This window comes from Aplysia californica, unplaced genomic scaffold, assembly GCF_000002075.1.
Source record: "Aplysia californica isolate F4 #8 unplaced genomic scaffold, AplCal3.0 scaffold00300, whole genome shotgun sequence".
NCBI classification, from domain to species: Eukaryota; Metazoa; Mollusca; class Gastropoda; order Aplysiida; family Aplysiidae; genus Aplysia; species Aplysia californica.
In genome coordinates, this window is record NW_004797570.1 from 405,232 (window position 1) to 417,958 (window position 12,727).

At 40.4% G+C, this 12,727-nt stretch overlaps 1 protein-coding gene across 1 annotated transcript in view; it reads left to right on the forward strand.

The window, feature by feature from the left end:
- The first annotated feature begins 2,484 nt into the window (after positions 1 to 2,484).
- The window catches only part of LOC101855115, a 35,793-nt gene continuing 25,550 nt past the window's right edge, over positions 2,485 to 12,727 (forward strand). The window contains exons 1-2 of the mRNA XM_013084531.2: positions 2,485 to 4,365; positions 12,554 to 12,629. Coding sequence (XP_012939985.1) covers positions 12,570 to 12,629 — 60 coding nt within the window. The 5' untranslated portion in view covers positions 2,485 to 4,365; positions 12,554 to 12,569. The remainder of the gene's footprint in view (positions 4,366 to 12,553; positions 12,630 to 12,727) is intronic.

Consider the following 12,727-nt stretch of genomic DNA (forward strand, 5'->3'; position numbering starts at 1 on the left):
CCTTAGACATTCCACGTTGTATTGTGAGTCCTCACAAAAAAGCCTCATGGACCCCAGCCAGCCATTTGGTCGTGGGGCAGCTATCTGGCAACGCCAGATATTTAGCCGCTTGGCCGAGGCAGCGCAGTTCCTTTGAAGTTTCTGCGGGAGACTTGAAAATTTCATATTGGGCAAAGCCTTAAAATAATGTAGCATTTTAAAGATAGAATCAGCACAAATCACGAGCAAGTCGGCAACAAATGCTTAAATTAAGCAGAGCTCGGAAAGACTTGGGTGGGAAAGAGGCTATCAATTTCCAGCAACCAATCCGAGTGAGTGCCGTGTGCCGTGCGTGTAAATGCTATTAACACATGTTGTACTATATATAGGCGTTCCTTTTCGTACAGACTTTGGCAAAGCCTGGCGGTAATCGCGGCTGGCAGTTTGACGGGGTTTGTTATAACGAGGTTTGACTGTATGATGTAGCGTTGGCTGTATGGTGTAAAAATGTGAGTAAAAGCATTATGCGCCTTATTGGATGCCATCCTCTCTATTTTATGTGACAAAGAAGTCTGAAGCTGAAGGGAATAATTCGATCCAAGGTTGTTGGTTAAAGGATCCAGCCGATACTATTCGAACGATATATTACAGTTATACATCTCCATTGATTTTCTTAATTTCAATGAATAAGAATAAGAACAAAATCTGGATTCCTTGATCCATTCTCCTTTCAATAGCAGCAGCAAGTTTTTAATTAATTGAAATTAACAAAATACCGCTACACCACTTTCAGTTTTAAAAAAAAAGCCCATGAAAGACATGCAGTTCCATGCAAACAGTTCATATCTTGTAGAAGGACAATAGTCAGAGGTAGGCCAAGGAGGTTATGTAGTAAGATTCTTTGAGTTGAGTAGGTCTACTGTATTTGTACAATATAATTATATCTTTCACTTCACTACTCTCTGTATTTAATGCTTCTGTTGTGTTGAATGTTCCTTACAAAACAGCACATATCATTCAATAGACGGGAGTAGTGCTGAGTTTTTAGCGCCTGTTGATTATAGCCACAACCCCCCCCCCCAAACCTTTAATTATTACCGTTATCCTGGACTTAAACAATCACCTATCTGTTCAGTTTCCCAAATTTGTTTTTGGTCTAGATCTACCCCTGTTATTTTTGCATTCTGTTTCTCCAGTGAGAGCAGGATGTTCAAGGCATTTTTGTCAATTCAAGTAGACCGTTGGATTCAAAATTTGTCTCTTCTTTGTTGCTTTCAATAGTGTGCGTACCCCCCCCCCCCTCCCCCACTTCTGGCTGAAGTGCCTTTAGACCATTCCAGGGGGTACATTAATTAACATGTTCTTATGCTCAGTAAAATTTTTAATGGGCTGATTCATCAATGTCATGCTCATAACTATGCATGAACTGCATACGGGGAACTGCTGCTTTTTTTCTCTCTTTATCCTTACTAATACTATCGTCATTTTCCTCTACTTCTTTTGTATTTGTATGTTTGTCACTCTCTTGTGACCTGCTATTTCCGGGGTGTCTTGATAGTCGCAGCAGACTTTGTGCTGTAGAAGCTTGAGAGGTGAGCACAATAAGCCTGATTCCCTTTATGGACTTCTCTGTTGACATCCACCCCTTGGCGCTCATATATGACCTTGTGCAGTTGCGAGCGCCGGAAAAAACTCCTCTAAAAACTTAACTTAGAGGTTGTCAAAAACCAAGGTAGCCTTATCGAAACACACAAAAAAGGGAAAAAATAGTGTGCGTGCGATCAAGCGATTTCAGCACTCTCATTTGATATATTTTTTAATGAAAATATCAACAGTCTCTATAGAAACCACAATTCTTTTGCGTCCAGATTGCTTTCGATATCTTTTGTTATTTTGTCAAGCATTCTCAACAATGTGGAAGGGATACTTGTCCATACCCTTTAAGAACTCATATTCTCGTTGTTATTGAGATGTTTCTGGGTTGTTGTTTTTTTTAAACCCCAAAATCGCCCCTACAAGAGAAATTATAATCTCCGATCGAAGTACTTAAAGGAGAGGTGGGCAAAACACTGCCAGGAAGAAACTCGTCTCGAAGGAGAACGCTCTGACATATCTGCGGAAAACAAAAGACATCGATTCCCTCGTCATTGCAAAACTTCGGGAAAAGACGGCATCCTGCTAGAGGTCAACAAGGCTAGTGTCTATAAAAAAAGACAACGACTGCTTCACCATCTCAATAAGATTTTGCAACGCCTACTGGGAGGGGGCACTAGTACCCCAAGAGAAGTGCAATGCCAAAATCATTCGTCTAAGATTACATGTACTAAGAACAAGGTGATGGCAATGACTGCGACAATTACCGCGGTTTTCCCCCCACTCAATATTGTTGAAAAAGCCTTTTCCCTCGTAATGCTGAACAGAGCGGCAATCGGTGAACATCTATTTCCACAGTAGTGAAGTGCGGATTCAGGGTTGACAGGGGGAATAATCAGCATGCTTTATTCACTCAAGCAGCAAGGAAAATGCAGCAGAGGCGCCCACTCTACACTACATTGCCTTCACAGACCTTCGAATCACCTGAAAAGCTTTTTTCTATTTTCCACACACTGCTCCATCGGACTGGCCACTCCGGACCTATGATCGTCCTAGGATGATTCAATTTTTTCATGAAGACACGCAAATGTCCAGTACGATGATGTAGCTTTATATCTTCGGATCCTATCCCAATAAAGGAGTTATAGGGCCTAAAATAGGCTCGACAACGTCTGACGATGACCAATACATCCGCATAGGAGGATAAATCTCTAACGAAATAGAAGAACTTGAATAAGTTAAAGGTTAAGGTGACCTAATTAAATTGTGGCTTCTGTTGTGGCCGATACGAGACCAATCCTATCAGAGATCTTGAAAAGCTTGCCATTCAAAAGTTCCCCATCCACAATCCACTCATGGATGTAAGAGACATATTTCAGGGTGTCTTTGTAGCGCTTTAAACGCGTTCTTGTTTAATGTGCTCCACAACTCGATCAGAGTTATACTAACGTACAGTATTGATGCCAAGAATTCTCCTGAGGTATTTCAGATGAAAAATTATTAATTTTTTTGGCATGGCTTTGGTACACCGTCCATGTCTCAGCACCATGCAACACGGTTAGAAGGGCCACAGCTTTGTAGAGTTTTAACTTATTGTCTTTGTGCAAATGCCAAGCAGTCCCAATTCTTGTTCTGGGCCTTCCAAAGGATGTGCAATTAGCTTTTTTCATTCATAAAACTTTTTCTGCATCGATGCCGGCATTTGAAGATATCACTGCCAAGATACTAAATAAGCTATCAACATTACTCAAGTGTTGTTCTATGAGGCCTATAATTGTGATTTTAAGAGGAGGGTCTGCGTATCACTTGGGACAGGCTGGAAAAAAAAACTTCTGTCTTTGCTGTGCTTACCATTGTCCATGGCCTTCAGTAAGTCTAAGAATAGCATTTATTATCCTGTTGACTTTCCGCCAAATATGTTATTTATATTTCCCCTATCCCCTTTGAGACCGGGCCTTTCTTTTTTTAAAAATGCATAGTACATGCATGTATATAATTAAGCTACATAATATATTTCTAAGAATTATTTCTCTTTTTGTGTTGGGGAGGAAACGGGATCGAATTAACGACTGGCTAGATGCAAGGAGGGTATTTTTTCTCCTTTTTTCTGTTCTTTTTCACGCTATGGTCAAAACGCCGACTCCTGCATGATTGCAGCGAACAACAACATCGATTTTGGTGGCATAAAGGTCTTTTTTTTTATTGAACCCTCCCCCCTTAAAAAAAAAAGCAGCTCCCTTCCTCTTCCAAAAATTTTCTTCGCTTAAGTCAATATTTATTAGTATGTTTCAGAGGCGGAAAAATGAACATGGTGTTTTATTATTGTATTATTCAAAGGAAAATAATTAATTTCACGTTTAAAGGTAACATTTTGCATGGGGGTTATGTTGTTTCGTTTTCAAGGTCTCGTCAGCTGTAAATAATTAGTCTTTTTAATAGACTGATGGAGTATTGCCGAGTTGCTTTTGTCCTCTCAAATTGTTCGCTTATTCTGCAGTGTGGCTTATATTATGTTTTAGTTTTTAAAAGTAGTAGGCTAGTTTTAGGAATGAGCCGTAATACAAAAAATATTTTTAGGTAAATATCTAGCCGACTGGATGCTGTTCATATTTTTTTCTTTTCATGTTTGAATTTTAGGTACAACAACTAATTTGAGCAACTACCTCATGGATTATCTGGCAAACGTGCATGAACCATTCAAATTTCTGCATGTGCTCGTGTTTACATTTGTATTACACATGATTTTTCAAGGTAAATCGGCTATAACAGATCTTCTTGGCACATTAACTGATGGTAATATTAATTTCTGTATTTGAATTAGCTGTGGATGGAATGTCACGTTTAGTTATTTGTTCTTACTTGTATAGATCTACAGGGTATAATTGATTCGACACCTGTGACAAGGCCCTACTAGATCTAGCTACACCTACACTACTACACTACTGGTACTGGCGGGCGTGTGTGAGTGTATGTCCTCGTCCTCGTACTCGTATGTGGTTCTCTTTTGTCTTCTAGAGATCTAGATCTAGATCTAGATCTAGATATTAGATCTAATACTGTAGGCCTATTACAGTGTCTGTGACAATAGTGACAGTCTGTAAGTCTGCACTGTGAATGATCATATCCTGTGACATCATATGAGTAGATATCTAAATCTAGATTCTAGATCTAGATCTAGAGATCTAAGATCTAGAATCTAGACTCTCTGTGCAAATCTACCTTTTTTCCCGGCAAGTCTAGCCGTACTTAACTATGGCTAGACTGCCAGTCTAGCCGTACTTATTTTTAATATGGGCGATGGCTGGACTGACCATTAAAAAAACGAAGTGATTATTCGGACTCGAGTCCGAATATGAAAAAATGTTATTCAGACTCTGATTCTTGTCCAGCATTCTTGACTCGAGTCCGAATAAGAAATTTTTTTATTCGGACTCGAGTCCGAATATGAAAATTTTTTATTCGGACTCTAGTCCGAATAACGACGGCCTTGCCTTAGAAAAATCGAAGTGACTATATGAAAGTGACAGAAAAGAAAGTGGCTATTCTCACCCGCCCGGAAGTTCTCGCAAGATCAACTCCTCCCCTCTTCTCTCTCTCTCTGTCTCTTTCTGAATACTGTCTATCGGTGTGGACGATCAAATTGACCAAAACAAAGTTAAAAAATGATGTTAAAACACAAAAGTAAATTAATTTGGTTGTCTACAAAGATGCTACGGCTATTTAACTTTTCGAATCGAGCCGAACTACACTTCCGACTTCCTGTGACTCGTGACTCCAGCTTCCTGTCCTGCCTCACTCGTGACTCGCCTCTGGCTGGGAAGAGACCGGGATCACTTCGGGCAAAATGGCGTTTTGTGCAGGAGCCAAGTTTTTATCTTATAAATGATGAATTTGAGGTCGGCCTGAAAAGTTATAGCGCTTCTAATAAATGTTTATTTGTCAAGAGGTCATTAGAAGCAATTAAAGATGGCTCGTTAGCGTGTGTTGGGGTCGGATGGGCGGCCTGCACACGTGTTGCTGTGTGCGTGTCGGGGAGGGGGATGGGGGGCACTATCGGTCCGGGCGTTGAACATCGCATACGTGTCAGTCTTTTTCCCCCGGCAACTGATCATTATTACAATAATAAGCTAGTCTTGACGTAAATCTATGTAATGAATTGTGCGCTGGTCTATGGAATCAAAAGTTGCCGTATGCTCAGCTCTACACAGCAACACAACTTTTTCTTGGTAAACAATAGAGATGATACAGGCTTGTGTATTTGAACGAATCTGTCTTTTTTTTTTTACACAGCTCATAATATGCAGGTGCCAGGTGGTCTGCTAATCTTCAATTTTACCTTTTTCTACAACAAATTGAAGAAAGTGGGAAACGTGGGGGGGGGGGGGTATCAATGAGGCGGCGGGCATCGGATCGGCAGAAAAGGTGTGTGGGAAACTAAAAAATGGTGGAAAATTGGAAGCATTGAACGTTAGATCTATAGAACGAAGACACTTCCTTTGTTCCGGACCCGAGTCCGAATAACATTTTTTCATATTCGGACTCGAGTCCGAATAAGAAATTTTTTTTTTCGGACTCGAGTCCGAATATGAAAAAATGTTTTTCAGACTCGAGTCCGAATAAAGACGGCCAAAAAAAATAGGCCTACTGAATTGTAAACCTAAAGTATTTGTATTTGAGACGAAATCAGGTGCTTTAATGACTGTGCATGTATTTTAAACCCCCTGTTTTCTAATGTTAATAATAGGGCCTACGATAAGTACGGCTAGACTGCCAGTCTAGCCTTACTTTTAAGTACTTAAGTACGGCTAGACTTCTTGGCTAGCCGTACTTAAGTACGGGTAGACAGCCAGGCTAGCCGTACTTAAGGACGGCTAGACTGTCAGGCTAGCCGTACTTAATATTGATGGCTGAATTGTAAATGAAATTTTTAGTTTGCAATGCCTAAAGTATTTGTATTTCAGACAAAACCAAAAGGTGCCTTACTGACTTGCATGTATTTGAACCTGAATAATTACTAGATCTAGATCTAATGAGACCTGTGTACTTAACAGGTTTGAGTCGATAGGGCCAAACCTGGATCTAAGTACGGCTAGACTTAGTTTTTTTTTAAGGCTGGCTCTATTTCTGTGAACAGTTGGAAAAATAAACTAAACTTGAAAGTTGAACTGTATGTTTATTTCTCCGAACGGTTTCCCTTTTCGAGATTTGTTGTCCATTGTTGATAATTTGCGAATGGAGTGGCCCGTGTGTGTGTGTGTGCGTGTGCGCGCATTGTGTGTGTTTAAGTTGTGACAGGGCATATATAGGGGCGGGGGTGGAGGGATTTTTTGTTTTGTTTACATGAAGGATGCCTTTAGTTTTTGCTTTAGGGATGACTCAATGTAAAATAGGTTACTGCTGAGGTCGAGTCGAGCAATCTTTGTTTTCTCGCAGTAGCCTACCTTTCAAATGAACAAGTATAGAGATCTAGTCTGGGGACGTTGCCCCAACGACAATTGAAATATCTGAATATTCAGACATTTAAAAATCTCTTGCTCTAGAAATTGATTTTGATGCAAAAAGTGCTTCTTCCGAGTCCTCGCAGAATGGCAGAAAATGAAAGATGACGACTAAATCTCGCAAATAGTCAAAATATCTCAAGAACGGAAACCGTTCAGAGAAATAAAGATCAAGTTTATTTTCCCGAGCGTTCGGAGAAGTAGTCACTTCGTGTTTTTTAAAGGAAGTGGTTATTCGCGGTTGAGAATAACCCGTGTCTCGCTATTCTCACCTCCTCGTTTTACCGTTAATGACTCTAGAGGGATCAGGGATGAGGTTACTGTGCTTTTGGATCGCGTCTATCCCACAGATTTCGACCCACCGGGGCAGCGCCACTGACTGTAGTGTCTTTAGGCCATTCCCAAAGGGGGGACATTTCTCGTTCAAGCACAGTAGAATTGTAAATGGGCTGATTCGTCATGTCACGCTCATAACTGTGCCTGATCTTCAACAGGGAACTGCTGCTTTTTCTTTCCTAATCCTTACTATTGTCATTTTCCTCTACTTCTTTTGTATGTTTGTGACTCGCTATTTCCGGGGTGCCTTGATAGTTGAAGCAGGCCTTTTACTTTTGAAGCTAGAGAGGTGAGCAGAGTAAGTCTGATTCCCTGTAAAAATTTCTCTGTTGACACCCACCCCTTGGCGCTCATATGACCTTATGCAGTTGCGAGCGCCGCAAAACCCTCTACTAAAAAAAACAACAACAGAATTTCATTTGGCTCTCTGGATCTTTTTTGGCTCCACACTTCAAATGTTCAAGAAGAAAGGGAAAGTCTCTGAAAAAAGAGGCAAGAAAAAAAAAAGTGAAGAAAAGAGCTTAGATTGCTTAATTATTAAACTAGTTGACACGATTTAATGCCCTCGCCCATTTGGTCTGAATAATTTCGAAGTGACTATTCGGACTCGACAAAAATTATATTCAGATTCTGAATTGAGTCCAGCGTGACGTCCGTTCCGACTTTCTACCCTTGTTCCTAAATATATTTCCAGCTTTTACGAACATTTTTTCGATTATAATGATAACAATTGAGACATGAGCTTTAATAACCAGTTACTAGATCTATCTAAACTGGCCCTCCCTGCATCTTTAGTCTGAACAAAACGACTAAGTTGAGTTGACCTTGCCGGGGGCAAAGTTAAATGTTGACCAATGAGATTGCGCGTAGTGATATCGCACTCTCGGTTTGCGGGGGGAAGAGGCCACGACTGTCGGTTTTGTTTGATATGATTTTTTAAAAAAAATTACAGAAAAACTATAACTATAACACAAAACAAACTCAAATATGGAAAGACAAATGGTGGTAGAAGTAATGATGATGCTGTAGTGGTGATAGAAAGACCCTGAGTTGTTGGTTACCGTGTACATAGACACTGCCATTGGGTAGATTTAATGAGAGTGCAGTCTTTTGACTTTTGACACAATTGCACAGTCCTCCTAGTAGGCAATTTATGGTTCTAATTCTGGTTTTACGTATAATCCCCAGATGACACCCTTACACTCACATAACTCAGTTAGAAGCTTAGTCCAAAAAATAAAACATTTTTTTCGACCCGAGTCCGAATAGATAAAACCCATATTCGGACTCGAGTCCGAATAGATAAAAATTATATGGACTTGAGTCCGAATGGAGCTGGCCGAATAATTTACAACCCTTCTACTGTAGTGCAAGAGCATTAGTTTCGTGCCCATGTCTCGTTACGTTCGTACACACTCTCTGTTCCTTGAACCATAATTTATTGTGTGTGTAGGCAGATAAGCCTGCCATCGTTAGTGTGTAAACAACAAACGGTATGGTCCGGCGGGTGGCCGGTCCCTCATCCTGCGCACCAGGGTCTTAAGTGAGACATACTTTTTACATTATTATTATTCTATTTGTTGTTCATTAAAGATTAAATAAATTTAGCAAAGATCTGGTTAAGATGATCATATCTAGATCTATAATTTTAATATATATCTGTTCTGTTTCAAAAGTCTGACTCGTAATTTTCCATATATCCTGACTTTAATACCTGTAAGAGCGCTCACGCTTGAAGCAGTCCGAACTATTACATATAGCTACATTATGTCTTGGAGGAGAGGGGGGGGGGGCTGAGAATAGTGGGTCATGAGCTATAGAGGTGGCCTTTTTTAAAATAGGAAAAGGAAAGGTCTTAAAGTCTTAACATTATTTTAATTAATTAAGGGCAGTTAATTTCAAGTTCAAGGTAACGCCTGAACAGCTGTCAAAGTTTTAACACTTTGACATCACAAGGCTCATATAAAGTAAAAAACCTTGCCATCAAAGGCAACTAGGCGATTTGGGGAAAATCCAAAGATACTGGGTAGTAAACATCGCCGATCGGCGAGATGTGACAGCAAAGTGTTACTAGAGTACAGTGGAACTAGCCTGTTCTAAGCCACTACTGACATGTCTAAAGTCTACGTAAGTCTTAAAAAGACTAATTAACTTGGACCCACTACATCTACCCGTGCTTACCTAAGACTAAGTATCTCCTGTACAAACTGCAAAACGCTGCTTCCCATTCCCTCCCCTTTAATTTTCGTAAAGTGGGCCTATACTTTTAGGCCCGTCCCGCGGGTGGTGGGCAAATGTTCCCCGATTAAGCGTATTTTGGCACCTCGCCCTCCGCCCGGTCTCGTATTAGTCTGGCCTTAGCTCAGCGCATGCATGCCAAGCATCATCTGTGATGACCGGGTCCGGTATTCCAGCAGCTCAAGTGTGTGTGCGTCAGTCTGTTTGAGTTTGTGTTCGTGTTAGTTTGTGGCCTACTTCTAGAACCATTTGTGTTGGTTCAAAACCGAGTGTACGTCTCTTTCAAAACATGTCAAGTTGGTAGCTCTAGGTTCGTCCAATTAAATTAGTACAAACTGACTCATTTAGATATGAGGAGCTCAAAAGGGTAGCCAGGAAACAAGAATTCCGATTTTTCTATACAAAATTTATTAAATGAGCTTGATTTTTATAAAATGATATTGCCTGATTGAAGTAAGCTTATTTGAATACCATTGTGCAGGTAAAAAGAAAAATTAGAGAGCAAATCATTCAGAAGTTGACCTGTATTATTTCCTTTCCAACCCAAGATCATTCATCACAACACGAGCCTCTGAAAGGTTATTCGAATGGGTGTAACTACTTGTAACGATGTATCAACTTATGAGGGGAGGGGGGTTGTTATTCATGTGTTCGTAACACTTTATAAATAGAAAGCTATTAATATGGGATGAGTGCCCTCGGCGACCCGCTGGAATGTCCACGGTAAGAAGCTACTAATAAGACTCACATCTCGGCATAGACACAGATTAAGAGTTAACATTATAAATTATACTGTGTAAGATGTCTAGCATGGCCACTTTTCTCCTTGACAATGGGTGGCTGTCTTTTTAGATCCTTGACGATTTCAACATTTACTGTATGGCTGTATGTTTCTTGCCTTTGTTATTGCATGATTGGACTATGTTTCCAGGCTGCAATCGGACTGCCAGTACAGATAAAAATATTTAAATATTTGAGTTGTTGTTTGGGCTTTGGTAGGGAAATCTTCCAGATCTGCAGGTTTTATTAACCTCTTTGCTGGATCCGGGTATAAAGGTTTGGGTAGGGTTACGGTTAGAGTAAAGAAGGTAACCTTCAATTTAACTGTAGTCCTAATCCTTACTGTCTTATTACCTGAATCCAGCAAATAAAAGAGACTAGCTGGGCCCCCGTTCGATGAACGGATTGACACAGAAGTGTGTTGATTGTTCCCAGGAGCAAGGAAAAGAATTTGACAAAGGAGTCCCTGAAAAAACGATGATGGGCATCAAACGAAAGGATCACAGTCGAATTTAGCACCAAGTAAAAAAAGAAAACATAAGGCTAGATCTATACGAATCGCACACTTAAAATAGTGCTCAGTATTGCGCGATAGTAGTGAACAGAAGTACGACTTGAAATAAACAAACCTGGCTGATTTTCTAAAATTACAGAGACAGAAGCGTCGGCCTACAAAAGTGATCGGCGAAATAAAGAAAATGAGCTTTTTGCAGCAAAACTATGACAAAACTGAAAAAAAACGAAGGGTGTCATGATCAGGAAAATATTTTAAAGAATCTTTTGGCGAAAACCGCATGTCGATCGATGCCGCCATTAAAAAGTCTTTTGAATAGCAAAATTCGGTCACCACAAATAGATAATAGAAAAGGAACAAAATATGCTGATCTCTAGAAGATTTTCCTAGTCTGGATCTTGACAGTCTAGTCTGCTGTGTTGTTTTTATGTTCTACTTGACAGTCTACCATTGATCAGTCTGACAACTAGTCTACTTGATGGTTTATTTGGCAACTACACTACATCCAGGGGGCTTTTGTGACCTAAAGAACTCTCATTCAATAGGTCCCATGTTAAAATCCGGATAGTGACGGAAAATTTTCTTCTAAAAAGTTTTCTCCTTTCACATCCTTTCCTGCTGTCTAACAATAACAATGTTCTGTCATCTGCTTTCATCTCCACTTTCTGCCCCCACCCCCACACCTCCTTTGCCCCCACCTGTGGGCTCCTGACTTTTTGCAGCCTTTCTACCGCTTCTCCTTGGCTCTTTTTTACTGTTGTCTTTCAGCCACACCATTGATGTTATGGTAGGTAAGATCTACACCTAACCTTCTTGGACAAGGGCGAAAAATCTGGGATGTCCCATGTGCGAGTTGCGCTCGATAAAGATCCCTTGGTGGTCCAAAATCAATAAGAGTAGGCTTAAGCCTTCTTAACAACTGAAAATGTTGGTGTGTCCCGCGCACTCATATATGACCTTATGCAGTTGCGAGCACCGTAAAACACTTACCAAAAAACCACAACTCACGGTACAAAACATTTACCTTCTGCGTTATTCAGGCTGGATTGTCATTTGCCATTAACAATGTTTTGGTCGTTGTAGTAAGTTTGTCAGGGGGGAGGGGGGGGGGGGGTCTTGAAAGTAGTGAATCGGGGTATGGGAGTGATAGTACAAAAATAAATAATGAGTAAAATTACTTTTGCAGGCCTTTTGGTAGAATGCATTGTGATAGACTGTGGTCAGTCAGGTGGGATTTTCAGTTAAGTGGACCTCATGTAAAAAAAAAAAATTGTCCTGTTAATGGGACCTTTGACATACCACTCTCTGTCATATCACATAGAATAAGAGACACATTTCTTTACAGCATCCTTTTGTTTATTGTCGTTGACATTCTGTTGGATTCCCATGTCTGTAGCAGCTATGAATCAGAATCGTGTCACCATGGGTGGTTGGCGGGTGCTCTGGTGTGGTTTGCTCCTTCTTTCCTGTCAAACATCTATCGTCCCCTTCTTTTTTATGTTTGTTACTCTCTTGTAACTCCTCTAATCTTTTGGCGCTCATATGACCTTATGCAGTTGTGAGCGCCGTAAAACATCTACTAAAACTAAACTAAATCATGTCACTTTGTCCCCAGATCTTTGCTGCTGACTATGGCATCTGCATTGTGTGGGGAGGATGGTTCTGTGAGTGACTTGCAGCTAGCACCAGGGGTAAGGACACATGTGTACTCACTTTTATTGTCGTTTTACTTTTGTGGTTTTGTTATTTCTGAAACTTATTGAAGTTGAGAAATTCTTGTCTGATATCT